At 40.7% G+C, this 13154-nt stretch overlaps 2 protein-coding genes across 3 annotated transcripts in view; both read left to right on the top strand.

Moving 5' to 3' along the window:
- cplane1 (ciliogenesis and planar polarity effector 1) overlaps positions 1-8430 on the top strand; it is a 171710-nt gene extending 163280 nt beyond the window's left edge. Inside the window, exon 39 of the mRNA XM_080907468.1 lies at positions 8179-8430. Coding sequence (XP_080763594.1) covers positions 8179-8415 — 237 coding nt within the window. The 3' untranslated portion in view covers positions 8416-8430. The remainder of the gene's footprint in view (positions 1-8178) is intronic.
- The window catches only part of pdlim5b (PDZ and LIM domain 5b), a 35957-nt gene that overhangs the window by 16883 nt on the left and 5920 nt on the right, over positions 1-13154 (top strand). The window contains exons 4-7 of one of the 2 annotated variants that reach the window (XM_080907507.1): positions 7707-7743; positions 10756-10778; positions 12056-12210; positions 13015-13042. In XM_080907507.1, coding sequence (XP_080763633.1) covers positions 7707-7743; positions 10756-10778; positions 12056-12210; positions 13015-13042 — 243 coding nt within the window. Of the gene's footprint in view, positions 1-7706; positions 7744-9419; positions 9938-10755; positions 10779-12055; positions 12211-13014; positions 13043-13154 lie in introns of both variants that reach the window. The other variant, XM_080907506.1, reaches the window with a different exon arrangement.

Here is a 13154-nt window from a genome sequence, read left to right as displayed (position 1 = left end):
AAGTACGTTTAATCTTGCATGAAAATGGCGGTAAAGTTACTCTGACACGGTGACGCTGCATAGAAAATAGTTTAGTTTCTATTCTGGTAGGAGTGGTCTCTTCTAGGATGACAATGGCTCCCTTCATAAGACACCAGGTGTTACTGAAAGGTTCAGTGACTATGAAAATGATGTCGGTCATATGTTCTGACTGCTTAGAAGCACTCTCAGTCATTTAAAATGCCAAATTCCAGTCATCCAGTAGAATAACACAGACTTCTAAAACCATTGTCAGTGTCTTTTCTGGAAATGTGTAATGGCCCAACATTGTCTTAAGACACTTGTCAGGTATGGCATGCAAACTAATGATGGTGTTTAAAGACGCCAATTCCAAAAAAAGTTGGGATGTAAATGAATATCAGAATGCAGTGATGAATCTTATGAATCTGTATTTTGCTCAAAGTAGAACACAGAAAATGAATGACATATTTAAACTGAGAATATGTAACATTTTTAAGTTTCAAGTTTGAATTTAATGCCATCACAAATGTTGTGACACAACCAAATTTACCACTGTGTAGCATCTCGTCGTCTTTTAAAGGTCTGGAGACCAGTTGCTGGAGTTTTGAGAAAGGAACGTTGTCTCATTCTTGTCTGATAGTCCCGGGTTGTCTTTGTCATATTTTTTTGTTTCATGATGTTTCAATTGGTTTCAGTTGGTGAAAGGTCTGGTTTGCAGGCAGACACCCAGCACCCAAGTTCTTGTCCTACGAAGCCGAGCCATAAAGCCAATAGATGGAATACGTGGTTTAGCACTGTCTTTCTGAAATACGCAAGACCTTCCCTGAACAAGATGTCTGGGAACATGTGATGCTCTAAAACCTGTATATACCTTTCAGTACTGATGGCGCCTTCCCAGATTTACAAACTGCCAACTCCACATGTACTATACGTGCAATAAATAATGAGATTTTTAATCAACAATTTGTATACAGTTTTTTGCTTTTTCATAAAGTTCTGCCGATATATGGCCATCAAATTCAAACCTAACTAGTATATGACCTTTACTGTTACATTTTCTCAGTGGTACATTTTATATCTTTTCTGTTTTGTGAAGAAAATACTGGTTTATGAAATGTAAAAAATCATTTATTGTCCATTCTTCTTTTATTTACACTTAACGGTGTCCCAACCTTTTTGTATAGCTACCAATGTGGAAAAAATAGGTGATCACTGAAGTGAATTTACATAAGGGCCCGGAGGAATTTGAAGTCAAATTGCACGACTTGCTTCTACCACACATACACCGATTTCAATGCATTAATATTATTTTATTGTTGCTAGGTGAGGATAAACATGTTATCATCAGAAAGGAAATGAACCTTGGAAGTGCCCTTCCTATCCTGTTGTTGCGTTATATAGTAAGTCATAACAAATGACTAGGTGAGGGTGAGCTGTCATGGAGTTTCTGGCAAATGGATAAAACCGGTTTTATTTTCCAAGACTGTAGTATGAGAAAAGAAATTTAAGCATCTCTGTTTGCTCATTGTCAGAATGTCATTAATCCGAGTGGAATATATATTATTTAGTTTTGCGGTTTCGTGTTTTGAATTGGAATCACAGCCAGGAAGACTCAGTATAATTATATTTAGTTTGGCTGTTTTTGTGGTGAATCCAGTCGCTTCTATGGTTTAGTTTTACTGGCATGCACATTTACACACAAGACAGCATTTGCTGAAAATGGTCATTTTTAATGACCTCAAAACACTGGCTGTCTAAATGTTTCAGACTGAGATCTTCCACATCATCTTTGTTGATGTGCACAGAGTAAACATGAAGAGTGGGCTTGAGTGAATTTTATCCTTTTTTTTTTTTTTTTTTTTTTTTTTTTTTTTGTTCCAGTTTCATGGAAATCTTGTTGCTGACCAGCTAACATTGGCAGCTGTGGAAAGAAGTCTTAGGAAAGTATGATAATTGATGTTTATTTATTGTCACTGAAATATGCAGCACGGTGTAATAAAACACCATTTCCGAAAGCTTGTGGCAGGGTGCACCTGGTTCCAAAACCTCAAAGATAATACAGATCAGCACAGCCAGCCCCCGTGAACCACTCTTTTTGGATTTTCTTTTCCACATTTAACACTAACAGCGTGAGAATCCTTTTGAAAGGTGTTAATTGTGCAACTGCTATATTAATGATCCGATACAGAAAGTTTGCTGCCCAGAAGAACCGATCATTGTGCTTTTGATTGTTTTCAAAAAGTCAAAAGAAACCAATAAATGGGAGGGAGAAAGTAGAAAATTGCAAAAATATCCTCTTCTAACCAGAATCCTATGAATTTGGCATCACTTTTGCTATCATTAGATTTGTATCTGCAGCCTGTGCTTTAGCTGCGGTCTGTGTTTTTAGCTAAACAGTAGTCACCTGCTAGGCTGCTCTGGAGTCTGTCTGCAGACACATCTATATATAGCCAATGTACACCCAACCTGTCTTACGCTGTTTATATCACAGGGAGATACAGAACAATCCAATGCAGTCCAAAGCCCTCACTTACTGCTGGCTTAGTCAGATGTGGTGTGGTGGTTGGAAGAAACGTAAGAAAGGATGAGGGTTTATTAAATTGCTTGGACACTGCTTTCAAAAAATACATTAACTAGAATCTGTTTATTCTGTTGTGGGTTCAGTGATTCATCCTTAAGGAAAATTCATTTTCCAGCATAAATCAACCTGGTCTGGATGTGACTTGGGTTTGCTGAATATAATCAAACTGAAATCTGAATATCTTGTTATGATGCTGTAGTTCACTTTTTTTGCATATTGCAATTTTCTTGCCAAGACAAGCGCACGCGATCAGTGAGTATCACTTTCACGTGTGGAGGAGCTGTAATATTCAGAGTGATGCACGTGCGAATGGTATGAATGTCCTCTATCAATCTAACACACGTGACAGCTGATACGGACAAGAGCGCAGGGTTCTGGCTCGGCAAATATACACACACCGGACGTGCAGAGACAGGAGATTACTATGTTAGTTAGTATCCACGCAACTGACTAGTTACATGCTGATAAGCTTTACCTCAGTGAGCAGCATGTGTGTGTCACCTATTTAAACCTCCGTCCCCACTCTTGTCTGTTGTAACATTCACTATTTCCTCTTCAGAGATGCGCATTCATATTGAAATATGAAGGGGGAGGGCGCATGGACAGACAGGAAAAGCATTGTGCCAAACACATGCCGAGTTTTGCCATTGACCGGATAAGCTGGCTGCATAAAAACACAAATACAAAAAAAATGTTTTTTCCACCACATCCCCTAATGTCTCATATCTGTTGAACTTAGTTGTTTTCTTTCACTTTTTGTTTTTGTTCATCTTCTTTCTTCCATGTCTGACAAAACACATTGTGATTTCCACATCAGCTACAAAGTTCCAACAGTTTTGCACAAGTTATACATAACAGGGCAGACTTCGTTCAGCAGAGGTTTTGGAATAATGTAACCTTTTGTATGCATGAATTATCCTCAGCCCTATCTTCCCATGTGTCATATCTGAGCTTTAATCAGACAGATGTTGCTATAGATTCTTTCCAACATCAGAAAATGCATGTGAAACGCGTATGGGGAAAATTAACGGCCACTCCTATGTGAGCAGTTTTTCCTCTCCATCAAAAAGTGGGTATGCGGGTCTGCAGGCTGGTAAGGCACATGTCTGTGTTGAGAAAGCTGTGTCTCTCCATCATTCAGTCAAATGCCATATGCCAGACTGTTTCTCTTGGCCCTCAAAGAGACGCAGGCAGAGTGGAAATACGTCACATTGCTTTGCCCTCAGGCTGATTCCTCCTGTTGCCTCCTCATTCTCGTGTTCTGGATCTGTGGGTGTGTTGGTGTGTGACAGAGTGGGCACACTGAGAACTCTATGTTGATGAAAACCATGCTCTGCTTTTTTTCCTCTGAAGAAATCTTTTTGGTGTCTAATTTAGAAGTCAACCAGATGTAATATTTATTATTCATCATTTCATTTGGTGCATAATCTAGAATTTTGTGCACATAACACGTAAATCTTTGCCTGTGACACACGATTAGACAAATACTAAAGGTGGAACTATGTCTTCATGAGTATATACAGTAATACAAGTAGTGGTGCTTTGATACAGAAGGAAAACAGTCCAGTAATCTTATATAATATATAAAATAATAGTTAGTTTCCATAAATTATAATGAGAGAATACTTCTCAACAGAAACCAGCTTCATAATGAAAAGTAGAACACAGATAGTTGTCACGATACCCTTGACACTCTTAGGTCTGAATATCTAGTTAAACTGAGCTTAACCAACACATACAGCTGGACTTTGAACCTTAAATACACACTTGTGGGCCCGTTGTGTTACGCAGTGTCTGTCTCTTTGTCGTAGGAGAACAAAAGCAGGTCCAGCTAGGATAGCAGAGGGGCTGAGCGGACCAGATGTTCACGGGACCACCCTGTCAAGTGTTTGTTCAGTTTGCTCTGGGAAAAGGCTGACAGAGTGAATCCGCCCAGCTGCCCCAGTCTGCGACACTGATATCGGATACATGCTGCCTCATTTTAGGCTGGTTTCTGTTTTTCATGGACTGTGCTGTTTGATCTTTAGACCTTTTGCTGTTTTCCTTGGCACAGTGTGGTGTTTCCTTCATAAGCAACTATAGCCTAATGGTGCAATGGAATAGTACACTGGAAAATAAGCATACTGTATATTAACTGTTAAGTGGAAAACCGTCAATGCAAGTAAGGGCACAGATGACATCAACATCTGGTTGAAGGGTGGGGCTCTTTAATAACCTGGTTTTGGCTCAGTTATTGCACTTCAGCACAGTCAGAAAGGAAATGCGTGAATTTGTTGACTATTTTCCTTATAAGGGATGGCAGCGAAAGGAAGCGAGCCAGAGGACATACCATAGCTCCTGGTCCGGAACCAGCCTTGCTGACTCACTGTCTGTCTTTTTTGTTTTATCTTAATGAGGCATAAGAGGCACATTGTCTTCATGTTCAGACCAAATATAGGACACATTGTTAACGAATGCCTCTGTCTGTATTTGAATCTTAAGAGATCACTAAGCGTGTTTTGTGCTTGTCATTATTTATATATGCTGTTACAGTGGTGGTGGCTCAAGATAGCCAAGCATCAAATTATGAAATTAAGAAGGATATGTACAAGTAATCACTTTAGACTGCTCTAAGAGTCTTTGTATGATGTCAGTGAGAGCATATATCCCTCATATGATGATCGCAGCCGTACATCTCTGGTTTATGAGGGACAGCCAATCACAAGAAAGTAATAGAAAGATGCATAAAACAGTTTCTTTCAGACAGAGAATGAGCTGAAGGGCTGCAGCAAGGCTCAGCATAAGATCAGTAAAGACTATTGTGAATTGTAAAACATGCAAGGTTATTGATGTAGACTCTAAAAATGTATATGCGTAAAGAAAAGAGCTTAGTAGGGTCCACTTTTAAAAGCCTTAAATTTACCTAACAAGGGCTTACAATTGGTTAGTTTTGTTTGACGCTAAGAACTGTGCTGGTTATGATATTTGTACATACATGATGCAGATTTCAATGTTTTCCTAAACATCTTGAGAAAAAGAGATTACTCTCTTCTCCCACAGCAGCTAAAATTATGGCAGCTGCTTTGGTCATAAGTACAAATCAAATCTATCCCACACTTCAACAGCAGGCTGCAGAAGAAAACATGCTTTAAATTACAGTGAGTTCACACATACTGCAGGTTTTGCTTGTTGCTTCACTTACACATGATATATATTTGTTGTTAATCACTGTGTTGAATATTTCCTCCTCCAGGCTGCTATTTCTTTGTATCTATTTGAATACATAAAAAGCATGTTTAGGTGCCAAAGACATTGTTATCACACATTGTGATTATTATCATTAATACCTTTACTCTGAATTGGTGCAAAGTGATCTTTGTTTTTAAAGAATATCGTTTGGGTTTTGAAGAGTTTACAGCTTGGGCAGTAAATTACAAAACTTTTTTTAAATTAAATTTTCCATGCAGCCATTAAGTTTCTACATTTAGGCCTGTATAAAATTCTGTGTAAGCCTTTGTTTAATTAAATTCCCCATGTTATGGTTTATTTGTTTCTCTGCATTAACTCTATTCAGCAGGTACACTGTAACCGCAAACTGTTCTCAAACCGTGTGCTGAAACATGACGTAATCTGATGTGCACTTCCTTAGAAATGTAACAACACACCACATCAACACAGTCTGTTAGAGGGATAAATGTTTGCACTGGCGTCAGCCACGTGCGTAGGCTGCATAATAGGCTCTACATAGAGAAACTCTAAATTAGGGTTTAGCAGTAATCAAATTCAAATTTTATTTGTCACGTACACAGTCATACACAGTAGTGAAATGCTTGGACAACTGCTCGTGACCTAAAGAAAACAAAAAAGGAAAAGGCTATGAATAAGATAGGAAATAAATATGAAAAATTAAAAAGGGTAAATTTAACTAGGAAGGAATAAAATATAAATTAAGGTTAAAAATGAAATAACTGTACAACACAAATTAGAATGAAGGGTAAATTTAACTGGGAAAGAATAAGATAAAATATATAAATTAAAGTTGAAAATAAAATAACTGTACAACAAAATGCACAATATACTGTAGAACTATATAAGAATGTATGAAGAAATATAAATAAATATATACACAATAACAGCAGCTGTACAAGTATTAACCGGAAATGAAGAATATAATGTCCAGTGTTGTGCAATCCACATTATGTCTTGTGCAGTGCAAATATGCTTAAAGTGATTTAAGTGATGAAGTGAAAACAATGTCCAGTGTGTGTGTAAGAACTGTATGTGTGGGTCAGTACTGTGTGGTGGTGTGATTGAGAGACCGTATCGCCTGCGGGAAGAAGCTCCTCCTCAGTCTCTCTGTGTTGGTCTTCAGGGAGCGGAATCGCTTTCCTGACCTCAGCAGAGAGAACAGTCTGTTGTTGGGATGGCTGAGGTCCTTCACGATCTTCCTGGCCTTGGTCCAGCACCGCCTGCTGTAGATTAAGTGCAGGTCAGGGAGCTCGGAGCGGATGGTGCGCTCAGCTGACCGCACAACCCTCTGTAGAGCTCGTCTGTCCTGTATGGTGCTGTTCCCGAACCAGGTTAAGATGTTTCCCGCCAGGATGCTCTCTATGGTGCACGAGTAAAAGTTCCTGAGCACCTTGGAGGGTCATATTCAGCTTGTAAATATTCAGTAGCGGTCATATTCATGCTTGTAAATCGCGCTATTTTTAGTGAACTTTATGGTTGAGTTGTACATGAGATGTCTATACCGGATGTGCATTTTGCATTAAATTGAAGCATGTGGATAAAGTGCATATGTCTGTCCTTTGAAGTGATTCTCTTTTCCCACCGTGGCCTTTGTTGAAATTGATATTGATTATGCTTTTACACCTTCTCCAGAAATTCTTAGGAAATCCTCTCTAATCCTAAGAACAGGTCTGAGAATAGGGCCTTTGGAAAAAGACAGAGACGTGAAACATAAGACCGGTGTTCGGCAGCTCATAATGAAACCTATTAATTGTCCACAAACAAATTAAGCCCCGACTTGAACCATGTTTTTCTATTACACATTTAGTAGGTCTAGTGAAACCAAGTCAATTGCAAAATGATGCTGAAAAGATGTTTAATGAGCACTGATTAAATAATCTTCTTTCTGTCTTTTCAGGCCCTCTGCTGCCCCTTCTAAAGATGGAGTACCCAAGGTATGAAGGAAAATACACTGAACAAAAATATAAACGCAACACTTTTGTTTTTGCTCCCATTCCCCATGGGATGGACGTAGAGACCTAAAATTCATTCCAGATACACAATATAACCATCCCTCCCAAACAGTGGTCACAAATCAGTCCAAATGTGTGGTAGTGGGCACATCTGCTATATTGAAATAATCCATCCCACCTCACAGGTGTGCCACATCAGGATGCTGATCTGACATCATGAGTAGTGCACAGGTGTACCTCAGACTGCCCACAACAAAAGGCCACCCTGGAATGTGCAGTTTTGTCTCACAGCAAAATGCCACAGATGCCACAAGCAATGAGGGAGCGTGCAATTGGCATGCTGACAGCAGGAATGTCAACCAGATCTGTCGCCCGTGCATTGAATGTTCATTTCTCAACCATAAGCCGTCTCCACAGGCGTTTCAGAGAATATGGCAGCACATCCAACCGGCCTCACAACCGCAGACCTCGTGTAACCACACCAGCCCAGGACCTCCACATCCAGCAGGTTCACCTCCAAGATCGTCTGAGACCAGCCACCCAGACAGCTGCTGGAACAATTGGTTTGCACAACCAAACAATTTCTGCACAAACTGTCAGAAACCGTCTCAGGGACGCTCAACTGCATGCCCGTCGTCCTCATCGGGGTCTTGACCTGACTCCAGCTCGTCGCCGTAACAGACTTGTGTGGGCAAATGCTCACATTCGATGGCGTCTGGCACGTTGGAGAGGTGTGCGCTTCACGGATGAATCATGGTTCACATTGTTCAGGGCAGATGGCAGCTGAGAATGTCCCAGTTCTTGCATGGCCAGCATACTCACCGGACATGTCACCCATTGAGCATGTTCGGGATGTGCTTGACCGGCGTATACGACAGCGTGTACCAGTTCCCACGAATATCCATCAACCTCGCACAGCCATTGAAGTGGAGTGGACCAACATTCCACAGGCCACAATTGACAATCTGATAGACTCCATGCGACGATGTGTTGCACTGCATGAGGCAAATGGTGGTCACACCAGATACTGACCGGTTCTGGGTCCCCAGACCCCCAATAGCGCAAAAAACTGCACATTCCAGGGTGGCCTTTTGTTGTGGGCAGTCTGAGGTACACCTGTGCACTACTCATGATGTCAGATCAGCATCCTGATGTGGCACACCTGTGAGGTGGGATGGATTATCTCAATATAGCAGATGTGCCCACTACCACACATTTGGACTGATTTGTGACCACTGTTTGGGAGGGATGGTTATATTGTGTATCTGGAATGAATTTTAGGTCTCTACGTCCATCCCATGGGGAATGGGAGCAAAAACAAAAGTGTTGCGTTTATATTTTTGTTCAGTGTATTTGCTATATAAAATAGATTAGCTTAAGCTATTTTCATCTCTATTTATTTATGAAATAGTATAGGTTTACATGCAAGTAAGCATCCTCGCTGTGCCCTTCTGAGATTATGTTGATCCACAGTTTTGGTTTGGCATGTCCAATGGCCCAGAGCACCATTTTTAACCTATATGACACAAACAAAGTGTGTGAAAACAGTTTATTTACATGTTGTGCTGTGCTGTTGGGAATGCTGTTTCAGAGTACATGCATGGGATGTTTTGTTGTGAACTTGTTTGTGCATGTTGTTTGTCTTCACTTTCATGCAGGATGAACCTCAAGAAATCATTAAGCCCGTTCCAATCACTCACCCTTCCCCAAGCACCACATACACCAAGCCAATAAGTCAGGCCACTCCTGCATACAACAAGACCGCTCGTCCATTTGGCGGCAGCAGCAGTGGGGCTTCCTCCTCACCGGCTGCTCCTAAAGTCGCTTCTATACCCTCTGAGTCATCTGCTTTTACACCAGCTGCCCCTTCCCAACTGCCGCAACCTCCGTTTCCGCTCAGGTCGAGCCAAGCTGCCACAGACTCTGCTCCAGCCAGTTCAGTTCCCAAACCCAGCCCTGGTCGCTCCACCTTCACGTCCTCATCCACCTCTTCCTCCTCATCCAACTCCTCCTCTCCTGCCAGAATGACAACCACCTCCTCCCATCCTAACGTCCCACAGCCCTCTGTCTATAACACACCTATTAACCTTTACTCCAATGCCAATGCTTGTGAGGTGGCTGTCGGACAGAGGCGAGGTCTTTTGGAGAGCCAGGGAGTGTCAGAGCATGTTAATGGGTATGTACCATTTATCAATCTAAAAGGAACTAAAGGTGGAAACTATTATTTACAAATATAAACACAATATGTGCTTCAGTAAACCACAGACATCGTAGTGTCTCAAATTTCCTAAAATATTGCCTTGAATGAATATGAAATATCTTAATCTGATTTTCCGCTCTTACCTCACTGGCAGCGGGAGCTCGTTTACACTTTACAGCTGTCGAACAGATACTCTATCTAAACTGCAGTACTTGCATCAACATTTGTTTTTAATTAGCTTAAATCCTTGCAGCTATGTACTTCTAAAGACCACAGAGGAAGCAGTTTGGCTGGATTGGTCTTCATCAGCAGGTTTTTGGATCAGTAGCCGGGCTACAGTAGCCTGATCTACGTTTACCACTCATTATTTTTTTCTGTCAAGTGAAAAAATATGTCATAGCGATGTGATTTATGTTACCAGAGTGCATACATTGGTGAATTTATTTTTTAGTATATAAACTATGGAAAATAACACACATTGAGGGCCATGATACTGAAGTACAAAATCCTTTACATGTAAAACTGCTTTCTTTACCATCTCGTCAGTCTTTTCTTTGCCTGCAATCTTGGACTGTTGGCCTCTAGAAGGTGTGTGTGTGTGTGTGTGTGTGTGTGTGTGTGTGTGTGTGTGTGTGTGTGTTAACCTGCATGTCTTCTTGTTGTGGTTTCTGTGGTTTCCTCAATGCACATTCTCTCAGAAGGGTGTTTTGAACTATACTTGTTCTTTCCGACTGGTCTATTTATGTTCCTTATGGGCTTCAATTATTTTCCATATACCCTTTCTTTACCCACAGGAGGAAGAAGAGACAGATACCAAGTTAGTGCAGTGAATGATAAAGTAGCTTTCTAACCATGTGGAATGTGATTATAGCCTTTACATCTCTCTACTTTATGATTACCGAAGGCATGCTGCTTGCACCTCTTTGACCTAATCCTCACAAACCTTATGTTTCTATTCATTAAATTACCATACTTGCTTATTTCAAGGTCCAAGGAACTGTGAAACCCTGTAAATAACCAATCTCTGATTCTAACCCCCACACGACACCCAGCCAGGAGGTCACTTCATACTGTTAATTATTATTTTTTTAGTAGCATCAGGCTCTGTGCTGGTTAATACCGTGTTTACACCCAGTGAAGTCTGGCCTGTCATCACACTGGGCCTCTTAAGTCACTCAGCTCTGCATCTGTCTGGCTCCATCTGCTACTGTGTTTATTCAAGGCCAATCAAATCACAGCCAGTGTATTGTGTTTTGGTTGAGAATAGCCTGTTTTGTGCGCTTTTTGATCGCACCGTGTCTCCTCTCTCTTGAAACAAACACATAGTGGAGCAGCTTACATAAACTTGGGCTTTTGACATTCAATCGACCCAAAGCTTAGACCAGTACTCGAACACTACACTTATTGTATTCCAGAGTGCGGTAAAATTAGTTTGGGTGGAAAAGACGAGCCCTTAATTCGAGAGCACATCACTCCCATCTTGTGGTGAATTGTGGTCATTGTCGTTTCTCAGTCACTCCCTGCTGTTAACATGCAGCCCGTGTGTTGAATTAAACTGTTTTTGGCTTCTCTTAACTCGTGTCATCAAGCATTAGACATTAAGCAGAGTTTTTAAGGACGTTTCATAGATTTTATTCACTGGCTGACTTTTACTCCAATAGTGAAATGTAGAAAAATCTGGGCAGTGCTTTAACTTTCAGATCATTTCTGTCCTTGTTCCTTTTCTCCTCTGTACATTCTCATTGCTCGCCTGCAGAACTTCACCTCCAGCTAGACCTCGGAGGTAAAAATCGAATAGCTTTTAGGTCACAGTGTGAAACCTGCATCTACAAGCTGCACCTTCTATTGATACTGACTCAGTACTGAGCTTTTTGCACATGTGTGCACAGCGTGTGTGTTGGTTGCCGTGATGGCAAGAGTGTTACACCTCAAGTGTGCATTTAAAATGGTTTGACTGTGTTAAATATTCGAACTTGTACTAAATTCATTATTTGTGTTATGTCGGGCAGAGATTATCCTCCTTGATGCATGTTTAAAGCACAAAAGTTTACCACGTCCTTAATATGATTTCTTCTTATTTGTTTAATTATAAAGGAAAGCCGCTGTGCAGCCTGAGAATCATTCATCCCCACTAAGTGATGCCAGCAAGAAGCGTCTGATTGAGGACACAGAGGACTGGCACCCACGAACAGGCACCTCCCAGTCACGCTCCTTCCGTATCCTGGCCCAGATGACTGGCACTGAGAACGGTGTGTACCAAAATAAAATGCTGAAACTAGCCGGACATTATTTTAGGAACCAGGAAATACTGTAAGGATCAGTTCAGTGTTAAATTCCAGTTTCTAAACCACTGCTTGTAATTGCAATTTAATTAATTGTATTATATTTATATTATATAGTATATTTATACTTTCTTTCAAGCTAACTTCTAGTATAATATTTCAAATAACAGCATTTTTATACTCGGACTTCTATTGCTGGTGTAGATTATAGTGATTTTGCAGCTTCCTCAAATAATAGAAAAAAGCTTTCATCACCATATGATTGATTTATTATTTCATATTACAGTTTTGACTGTAAGTGACATTTGATGTTACATGAGCAGGCTGTGGTTTGGGCTTTTCCTCCAGCTCTAAGGGTAGTGCGTGCAAGTGTTTGTGGATCACTTCAGATGCATGATGACATTTACAGTGGCTCACTTCAGTGAAGTAAGATCAGATGTCTTTTCCCTCTAATTTTGTCAGGCACACTTACCAGACTGGTGTGAAACACATGTGATTTGTTGTGTGTGGTGTGTCTGCAGCTGAGCAACTGGAGAATAGTTCAGGAAGTCTTATCACAAAATGAGCCTAAAATAGGTTCGAGTAGAGGTAAAGCTACAACCTTTAGAAAGCTGAGCGTAAAACCTGGCCTTGCCTTCCTTCAGAAGCTGATAAACTTTATGTCCACAGCCCCTAAATTATAAAAGCATGTGTCTTCATATATGTTCACTGACTATTTAATCCACATTCAGCTTCATTTTCATTGGTGTTTTTGGTTATTTTCTGTTGCAGAACAAACCCCAGACAACAGTGGAAAGAAGTAAGTACTGTAATCTTATTTGGTGTATGTTTGAGGGTCCCCCCCCCCCCCCCCCCCCCCCCCTCTGTCTGGTTTCATTTTTCTCACTGTCTGGGTGTCTGCGTTTTGAGTA

The sequence above is a fragment of the Rhamphochromis sp. 'chilingali' genome (genome assembly GCF_963969265.1).
Source record: "Rhamphochromis sp. 'chilingali' genome assembly, chromosome: 2".
NCBI lineage: Eukaryota > Metazoa > Chordata > Actinopteri > Cichliformes > Cichlidae > Rhamphochromis > Rhamphochromis sp. 'chilingali'.
Note: the sequence above shows the minus strand (reverse complement) of the source record. Positions and strands in the feature narration are given on the sequence as shown.